The sequence below is a fragment of the Bison bison genome, unplaced genomic scaffold (assembly GCF_000754665.1).
Source record: "Bison bison bison isolate TAMUID 2011002044 unplaced genomic scaffold, Bison_UMD1.0 scf7180017864516, whole genome shotgun sequence".
Classification (NCBI taxonomy): Eukaryota; Metazoa; Chordata; class Mammalia; order Artiodactyla; family Bovidae; genus Bison; species Bison bison.
This window is the reverse complement of record NW_011495069.1, coordinates 3,663,427-3,673,365: the sequence shown is the minus strand read 5'-3', so window position 1 is coordinate 3,673,365 and position 9,939 is coordinate 3,663,427. Positions and strand designations below refer to the sequence as shown.

Sequence of the window (9,939 nt, the reverse complement as noted above, 5' to 3'; positions counted from 1 at the left end):
TTAGTATGTCAAGGCTGTATATTGTCACCCTGTTTATTTAACTTCTATGCAGAGTACATCATGAGAAACGCTGGACTGGAAGAAACACAAGCGGGAATCAAGATTGCCGGGAGAAATATCAGTAACCTCAGATATGCAGATGACACCACCCTTATGGCATAAAGTGAAGAGGAACTCAAAAGCCTCTTGATGAAGTGAAAGTGGAGAGTGAAAAAGTTTAATTAAAGCTCAACATTCAGAAAACGAAGATCATGGCATCCAGTCCCATCACTTCATGGGAAATAGATGGGGAACCAGTGGAAACAGTGTCAGACTTTATTTTTCTGGGCTCCAAAATCACTACAGATGGTGACTGCAGCCATGAAGTTAAAAGACGCTTACTCCTTGGAAGGAAAGTTATGACCAACCTAAATAGCATATTGAAAAGCAGAGACATTACTTTGCCAACAAAGGTTTGTCTAGTCAAGGCTATGGTTTTTCCTGTGGTCATGTATGGATGTGAGAGTTGGACTGTGAAGAAGGCTGAGCGCCAAAGAATTGATGCTTTTTGAACTGTGGTGTTGGAGAAGACTCTTGAGAGTCCCTTGGACTGCAAGGAGATCCAACCAGTCCATTCTGAAGGAGATCAGCCCTGGGATTTCTTTGGAAGGACTGATGTTGAAGCTGAAACTCCAGTACTTTGGCCACCTGGTACGAAGAGTTGACTCATTGGAAAAGATTCTGATGCTGGGAGGGATTGGGGGCAAGAGGAGAAGGGGACAACAGAGGATGAGATGGCTGGATGGCATCACTGACTCGATGGACGTGTCAGTGAACTCCAGGAGTTGGTGATGGACAGGGAGGCCTGGAGTGCTGCGATTCATGGGGTCGCAAAGAGTCAGACACGACTGAGCAACTAATCTGATCTGTTCTGATCCTTAGCTCTAAGGAAGGAGAGAAAGTGCCTTTTTAAGTTTGACCATTAAAGGAATGAATCGTTTGCTATATCTAAGGCACAAAAGAAATCACAGAAGACCTACCAGAAATTATTCTGCGATAAAGATTTACTGGACCCTACTTCCTTCTCTTGAGAGTCTATGGGCGGTAAGAGGAAAGAATTTTCTCCTGGCAGATGTTTTCAGCAGTAGAAGTTGATCACTATATGTAGAGTGAAGAGAACCTTGGAGAACATAGAGAAAGTGGAATTACATTTTGTAAAAGTGGAAACTTCCAAGCCCACTGGGTTTTGCAAACCACTTGCAAGTGTGGTTTGATCCTTACTTGTAATACGCTTTCCATAGATCTGAAATTGGCAGCCTGCCAGGAGGATACTAAAGACAGTCTAAAGCTCACAATGAAGATATCAAATAGAAGAAGATGAGCTGTGTCGTTTGCATCCTTACAGTTTTGTCAAAGCGTTGCTTCAGGATGGAGCATTCCCTCTCTGGATTTCTCTTGATGTATCAGCCAGGATCCTGTTTTCTAAGACTCTGGTACATTCTTTCAGTTGTTTATGTCCCAAAGAAGGAATTCCATCGCTGAATACAACTTGATTCCCATCCACTTCCATTTCCAGCAAGAGACAGTTTTAACTAAAATCATTTGTGTTTTAAATATCGTTTCTGTGCATGGGCACTGTAAAAAGGAACATTCTACAACATTATTTCCTTAATATTTTAAAAAATATATAAATTAAAAGAAATGTGTGTATTCAGACAGTTATACTGTTGGTACTCTATATAAATATTAAAAGCTCAAAACCATTAAGGAGATTCACTATTAACTATTAACTACATATAGCAAGCTGCGGTGTCAGAGCATAGCAGTGCCTTTGCTAGGACCCGCCTCACAGTGTTTGTGTTGCGGTACGCATTCTATGAGGTCCTCCATGCATTTGTACTGAAGTTGTGCTGGGAGAGTTAAATCTGAGAGGTATCAGGCACCCTAACTCCCCGTCTAACATGTTCCTTTCTTTTCTCTTGTTCCCCTTTACTGAACCATGCGCCTGTCTCACCTCTCCTTCCCTGCCCCAACCTATTTTAGGCTTTGCTAAAATGTGAAATCTTTGGGTCTTTTGACCTGTTTCCTAACAGTCACTTGAAAAGATTAATGAGTTAATTTTGTAATATTTGTATATTCCTCTTTCTTTTTTTTTTCCATTTTAAAATCCCTTGGCATTGTAAAAGGGAAATCATTAGAAACTGCTTAGCAGATTAGCATACCATCTTCAAGGATCTGAATGTATTCTCCAGCCAGTAGTTGTATTTTGTGGACACTGGATTCCAAAGAGTTCTTCCAGGGCCAGAGGAATCCCAGTTTAATGGGAACAGCTCCAACTTATGTTTTGTATATGGGCATTCCAAGCAAAATTTTGTTGCTGAAATTGATTTTATTGCACTGGGGAGAAAAAAGAGAAGATAAACTATTCTTCTAGAATAGTTCCTACTGTTGACTTGTGATCCCTTACGTTGCAGCCCACAATTGATGAGAAAATTCAGCTGGTACCTAAAGCACAGCTGGGCAGCTGGGGAAAGGGCAGCAGTGGTGGAGCGAAGGCGAGCGAGGCCGGTAAGTGAGGAGTGTCCTTCCTCCGGAAGCTGGCGTGCTGCAGTCGTTTCACAAGCGTACGTTTTAGTGCAAGATCTATAAACTAATCACGCCCAGATTTATTGGTGTCCAGCTCTTAACATAATTGAGGGTTTCCTCCTCAGTGTGGATCCTTAGGTATTTTGAATATTTAAAACAAGTTTTTTTTTTTTAATTCAAAAACTATTTAAAACTTTAATCTGTTTGATTCCTTTGTTGTTTTGTTGCTTTTTACAAATTCAATATAATTAGAAAAGTTACTGGGACTCCAAATTAAAATGGAAACTCATATTACTGAGTAAAGTAATATTATTACCCAGAAGCATTTAACTTTAGGGTGTTGCGAAAGAAAAAACAATTCGATTAAAGTATTTTTCAAAATCTATGTCAGAAGTAGATTTTGAGAGACTTGACTTTAGGACTCACATACTTGGATCATAACAATTAAACTTCATTGTTAACAACCTTCCCATATTTCCCTTCTATTACATAATTTTGACCTTTTCTCTTTTAAATTAAATTGTTCACTTAAACTCACATCCATACTTTTACATAAATAACATCACAGCATTTTTTAAGTTAAATATTTTCTTTTGGTTTCGCTTGCCTTCTTTCTTCCCCTATTTACCATTCCTAGGCCCTACTTAGGATAATTTAGTTATATTTTTAAAGGAGCAGATAGTTGTAATGAATAAATATTTATAAATTCTTTTTTACATACAAAGTCTTTCTAACACAGTGCTTCTAAGAGTATGGTCTGTGGACCAGGAGATTGGCGTCAGCTGGTTAGGCTCGTCAGCTGGCCACGGACCCTTCCCCACGAAGGCAGATCAGTTAGAAGCTGCATTTTAGTCATGTGATTTATATTTCTTTCTCACTCCTTAATATCTATAGATGCCTTAAGATCAAGTGCTTCCAGTTTAAACAGATTCTCTGCTTTGCAACCTCCAGCACCTTCAGGGTCTGCGTCATCCATACCTCTAGAGTTTGATTCCCGGCGGACCTTAACTAGGTAAGCAGTCTGCACATTAATAAAGATTGACCTGCTTGTCAGGCTGGCTGGCTGTCCAACACAACACACGCTCTCTCTCTCTCTGTGATGATAATCCCTATGGGTACATTCATTTCATCACTAAAGTTGATTTCCTCCAAGATAAGGAAGTTATGGAGTTCAGATAAGGTGGAAGGGATATCCAATAGCTTGCTCCACTCAGAAAGCCAGGCCCAGCCAACGAGCCCCGGGAGCTTGTGTCAGGGCTCCACAAGGTGAGGCTGCAGGCGCTCCAGAGAAACTAGCACCCTCAGGCTGCAACCCTCAAGCTGAGTGAAAGGGCCTGACCGCCCACCCGTGGATTCCTCTGTCACACTGTTCTTGCAGTTATATTTGAGGTTGCCTTTTATTTTTCATTACTCTGTATTCTGCTATCTTTCTACTTTGATTTTTGTAGGATTCGTACAGTCAGGTGTTCGTTGGCTAGTTTACACAGAGTGGGTGAGAACCTGTAGTATAGTGACAGAATAAAATGTTTTGATGTAGGTGCTTTTGGAACTGAGTTTCTTTAACCTTGCAAACTTTTGCTTTTTATTATTATAAATTAATGTGACTAGGTGGGTTTCCTAAGCTATATTACTATTCCTTTGGCTTCTGAAACAAAATATAGCGCAGGTGAACTTTTAAACAGTAACCTAGATTGTCATTGAGCATCAGTTGTGCTCCTGAGGTGTTTGTGACTCTCAGTTCAGTTCAGTGCAGTTGCTCAGTCATGTCCGACTCTGCGACTCCATGAACCGCAGCACACCAGGCCTCCCTGTCCATCACCAGCTCCCAGAGTTCACTCAGACTCACGTCCATCGAGTCAGCGATGCCATCCAGCCATCGCATCCTCTGTCGTCCCCTTTTCTTCCTGCCCCCAATCCCTCCCAGCATCAGAGTCTTTTCCAATGAGTCAGCTCTTCGTACCAGGTGGCCATAGTACTGGAGTTTCAGCTTTAGCATCATTCCTTCCAAAGAAATCCCAGGGCTGATCACCTTCAGAATGGACTGGTTGGATCTCCTTGCAGTCCAGGGGACTCTCAAGAGTCTTCTCCAACACCACAGTTCAAAAGCATCAATTCTTCGGCGCTCAGCCTTCTTCACAGTCCAACTCTCACATCCATACATGACCACTGGGAAAACGATAGCCTTGACTAGATGGACCTTTGTTGGCAAAGTAATGTCTCTGCTTTTGAATATGCTATCTAGGTTGGTCATAACTTTCCTTCCAAGGAGTAAGCGTCTTTTAACTTCATGGCTGCAGTCACCATCTGCAGTGATTTTGGAGCCCAAAAAAATAAAGTCTGACTGTTTCCACTGTTTCCCATCTATTTCCCATGAAGTGATGGGACAGGATGCCATGATTTTTGTTTTCTGAATGTTGAGCTTTAAGCCAACTTTTTCACTCTCCTCTTTCACTTTCATCAAGAGGCTCTTTAGTTTTTCTTCACTTTCTGCCATAAGGGTGGTGTCATCTGCATATCTGAGGTTATTGATATTTCTCCTGGCAATCTTGAGTCCAGCTTGTGCTTTTTCCAGCCCAGCATTTCTCATGGTGTACTCTCTTTTCCCTGCTATAAATGTCCCCTGATGGCTGTGCTTTTTGAGGACTGTGTCTGTTCCTGCATAGTGATTAGACCCGTTGTCTTTCCTGTAGGTCTGCCTTTTCTCATTTTAAATTCACCATTGCTGATCTCTCTTGGGCTGAGGACCTGTTTGCCGCACTGGTTAGAATTGTCTGAGAGAAGAGTAGGAAGACAGGAAGATTCTCTCCTAAAATGAAAGTAGTGTGTGATTTGGGCTATTCAAAAACTTTCCACGACTTGGTCCTCAGATATTTTCCATGTATTTGAAATTTCTGAATAAATATCATTGTAAAGTTTGTAAGACAGTAAAACCATATTATTTTGGTACTCTGTTTCCCTTTCATTCACTTAGCTCATACACTCATCAGTCTTTCTTCTTAAAAGATATTTTAAAATTTAGACAAGGAATTGCCATTGGCATTTAAAATTTTCAAGTGGTATCCCTTTAACATTTAAGGAAAAGCTAAAACACATCTTAATCTCGTTAAAGCACTGATTTTACTTGTTTATGTAAATAATTATACTTTGGCGTGTAATTGGTGCCTCATACATCTAAAGTTGTCTGTGAAAAGTTCTCCTGCATACTTAGAAAGTCTTGGTGTTGTTTTATAATTTGAATACAGAGGGAATGGAGGTGGTCTTTATTTTGAGAAGTGTTGTTTTGTCTTTGAAGTCGAGGAAGCACGGGCAGGGAGAAGAATGACAAGCCCCTCCAGCCTGCAGCAGCTCGGCCGAACACTTTCATGAGGGGTGGCAGCAGTAAAGACCTGTTAGACAATCAGTCTCAGGAGGAGCAGCGGAGGGAGATGCTGGAGACCGTGAAGCAGCTCACAGGAGGCATGGACGTGGAGAGGAGCAGCGCTGAGGCGGAGCGAAGCAGGACCAGGGAGCCAGGTGAGGGGCTCTGTATGAACAGACACAGGTGAAGACTGGGGCCTTCAATTTGGGAGGAGAAAAAGACAAGGAGACTTTGTGCCTGAGTAGATTTTCAGAATCAATACATGTTAACAGCACACAAGCCAGTGCTCTAAAAGTTAGAGGATATCTTCCTAATCTCACGGTTCTCGTTCCCCAGGTATCCATTGTTCAGCAGTGTGTAAATTTTCCCCTTCACTATTAAAAGCGATGCAGATAAGGGCCTTTTGCTGTATCTTGAGCGATACGAACTTCCTCCAACGTCCCTCAGTTGCACCCCCGTGTGCATTAGAGTGTGTGTCCTTTGTGAATGGTAAAAGTGAAAGCTACTCAGTCCTGTCTGACCGTTTGCAGCCCCGTGTACAGTCCATGGAATTCTCTAGGCCAGAATACTGGAGTGGGTAGCCTCCCTTCTCCAAGGTATCCTGTGTACAGCCCCTCACATGTATGAAAATCCTGAAACTGTTGGGCCACCACAGGGCAAACCAGAGAGAAAGTATCAGATGGTCTTTATTACCTTCATCTTGGAAGCTCTGTGGGTTTTGTACATGTTGAGCATGTATGTGCTTAGAGGACCAACTCAGGTAGTGCTCTAAAAACTGCCTCGTGTTTAACCAATCTGATTTTCAGTTTCCTCATCTCTTATATGGGGATAACAAGTGTACTAATTCTGTAGTTATTGTGAAGGTTAAAAGTGATAATACATGTAAATACTTTGAACATTACCTGGTAAACACAAAGCTTGCAAAAAGGTCTTAGATGTCTTAATGATGATAATGACAGTGATGAAAAAGTTTTTAAATCTTAATCCTGAAGTAATATGGTTGTTTTATAACATTTTCCTAGCTTTCAATTTTGTTTCACTATTTAAATTATGTCTCTTAACTGTAGTTTCTAAATGGATTTCACAGGAAAATTGAAATGTCTTTTCCCGACTGATGAGGACTTCAGATCTTTCAGTTTTAAGGACGTGTGGCTTTCTTCTGCATGCTGGGTGGTTTGGGAGCCTAACAAGATAGGGTATGAGAAGCGTCTGGTGTGTAGTGGACGCTGTGGCACAGCTGCCCTCCGCACGCTTAACTGTCTGGGTCATTTGTTCATTTGCCACGTGCACCTGGGCACCAGTCCCTGCTCTTGGTCTTCTGTCTCCTGGGTCAAAGAGAAGTTTATCAAATAACCCCATGAAAGATGATACACGTGGTAACCCAAGGATCGAAAGAGAGATGAAACCGAGGACAGTCTCGGAATGCAGGAACGGCAAAACCAGACCCTGGTGTCCTTCCCTCCCCCGTGGTGTGGCTCCTAACGGATTTCAGGTCCTCCTGAGCAGTGTCGCCTGTCTCCCCTCCTGCCCCGTAGGGAGAAGTTACCTGCCTTACTCTTCCCCCACCCAGGATACGTGCCGCATCCAATCAGCAAATGACCCACAAGACCCCTAGCCCACTCCTTGTTCCCTGGGTATGAAAGTGGACTAAGGACCACTGTTCAAGGTCAGGTCTTCCTTGAGCTGGCCTGCTGTTCTAGAGCGTCTCCCGCTGTAATGAACTTTATGCTCCTCTCCTGCCTCATGTCTGGAAATTCTTTTCCAACCCTCACACGGACCATGACAGTATAGAAGTACAAAATGAGAAAAACGCTATGAAAGAAACCTAGTTACAAGAGAGTACTTACTTACCAGACACAGGGGAATGTTAGAGAAGGCTTTCCTCAGGTCTGAAGGAAAGAGGAGTTAAAACAGGTTTGCAGGGAGGGACAGGCGAGGGGCAGAGAGAGACAGCATTCCATGTAGGAGGAGCACCGTGAACAGAGTATTCGTCGGTGGAGCCATGGCGTACTCAAGCAACTGCAGAAGCCAGCGTGGCTGTAGCTCTGTGCACGCCTGTGCGACTTAGCGGGCCTCACGTGCCCTCCATCATCGAAGCAGTGGAGAGCACTCAAAATACAGGAAGGAAATGCAGCATACTCTAGGGAAACATTCCTTCACTGTGTTGTGTACTTGAAGCTGATATAATACTGTAGATAATTCTGTAAATCAACTATACCTTGATTTTTTTAAAAAAGGAACAAAAAATGCTAATTATAAAAATTTATCAACATCTCAATCCCTTGTAGCTGTTGTGGACTATGAAGTTATTTAGTATGTGTGTATTCTAAAATCGTGTTTCTGTATTCTACTTTTAGGTGGCTTGCTTTGTCACATTTGTATCTGTTTTAATGCCTTTACTTAAAAAAAAAGTAACAGAACATGTATATTATCAACCATAATTCTACCATTTTAATGATAATTTTTGTCATTTTTCCTTTCTCACTATTTTATCCTCACTAGTGACAAAACCGGAAATTCCAGTAACATCAGCCTCTGACAAGCCTGCGTTGTCAGAGGAAGAGATGGAGAGGAAGTCCAAATCTATCATTGATGAGTTTCTACACATTAATGATTTTAAGGTAAACAACAATTTTTAAAAAGGAAGCAACAGCACAGAAAGGCCTGTGATAGGAGACAGCGGAACTTCACTGGAGACAGTGTGACTTGGTTTTGGTCTAGATCAGTTATTGTGAACTGATGAGACCTCGAGCGAGTGATCCCAGCCCTGCTCGATTCAGTTTGCACAACTGATACGCTCCTGCCCAGTGCGCTCTTTTATATGGATACTGTGGTTCACAGGATCAACTGGCAGGGAGGGAGAGCCGGTATCAGTCCCTCCCCACTGCAGGATAACCAAATTTACTTTGACATTAATGAACAAAAACAACACAGTATCATGAGGAATTCCTGGCTCCTTATATTACCTGTCTTTTCATCAACATTCTCATAGGAACTTTAAAGTACAGCTGACATTACTTTTTCTTTACTTCATAAGTAAAACTGAGGCACAAGAGAGTAATGTGTTGGGGTCAGACAGCCTAAGTGAAACATTTCAAGATGTAGCTTTCAGTTTGCCCTTCTTTAACCTTAATCTTCTCCTGATCTTCATTTTAAGGTAGCAGTGAGTAAGATACACACACTGCCTGACTTCATGAGCCTTGTAGTCTTAAGTTAGAGACAGATCATGAACAGATAAAGTCCACAAAGTGTTCAATTGTGGTTAAAATAAATGCTAGGAGACCTGTAGGATCTTAGGAGAGATCATATAATGGGACCTGGTTTAGGGATCTGGGGTCATCAAAGGCTTATCTGTTAAAATTATTTGTCAGATACATTAACTACTTTTGCTTTGCTAAAAGCTTACCGAAATTGTCCAAAATTTAGAAATAGGAAGGTTTTACTCATGAGCAAGTTAGAGTACTTTTCAGAAAGTACTCTTGAAAATGCAGCAAAAATAAGAACACTAACTGGAATAATCCAAAGAACAGACTTCATATATTGTGATTTGTTAGAATCCTGGAAAATAAATAGTATTCTTATAAATTGGCAGCACAGTTTTTTGTTTTTTGTTTTTTGTTTTTTTAACTGTCTGAGCCACCAGGGAAGCCCCTAGCACAGCTAGAGGTGCAAGAGGAAGGGGGCATATGTATACCTATTGCTGATTCATATTGATGTATGGCAGAAGCCATCACAATTTTGTAAAGTAATTATCTTCTAATTAAAATAAAAGTAAAATAAAATTGAAAAATAGAAAAGAAAGCTGAGGTGCAAAGGTGTAACATAACTTGCTCTCAGTTCAGTTCAGTTCAGTCGCTCAGTCGTGTCCGACTCTTTGTGACCTCATGAATCACAGCACGCCAGGCCTCCGTATCCATCACCAACTCCCAGAGTTCACTCAAACTCATGTGCATCGAGTCGGTGATGCCATCCAGCCATCTCATCCTCTATCGTCCCCTTTTCCTCCTGCCCCCAAG

The 9,939-nt window shown here is 41.7% G+C and overlaps 1 protein-coding gene across 7 annotated transcripts in view; it reads left to right on the top strand.

The window, feature by feature from the left end:
• Positions 1–9,939, top strand: part of EIF4G3 (eukaryotic translation initiation factor 4 gamma, 3) — a 291,147-nt gene that overhangs the window by 249,944 nt on the left and 31,264 nt on the right. For 6 of the 7 annotated variants that reach the window (XM_010829978.1, XM_010829973.1, XM_010829972.1 and 3 more), the window contains 4 exons: positions 2,454–2,547; positions 3,460–3,577; positions 5,858–6,078; positions 8,426–8,544. In XM_010829978.1, coding sequence (XP_010828280.1) covers positions 2,454–2,547; positions 3,460–3,577; positions 5,858–6,078; positions 8,426–8,544 — 552 coding nt within the window. The remainder of the gene's footprint in view (positions 1–2,453; positions 2,548–3,459; positions 3,578–5,857; positions 6,079–8,425; positions 8,545–9,939) is intronic. The other variant, XM_010829974.1, reaches the window with a different exon arrangement.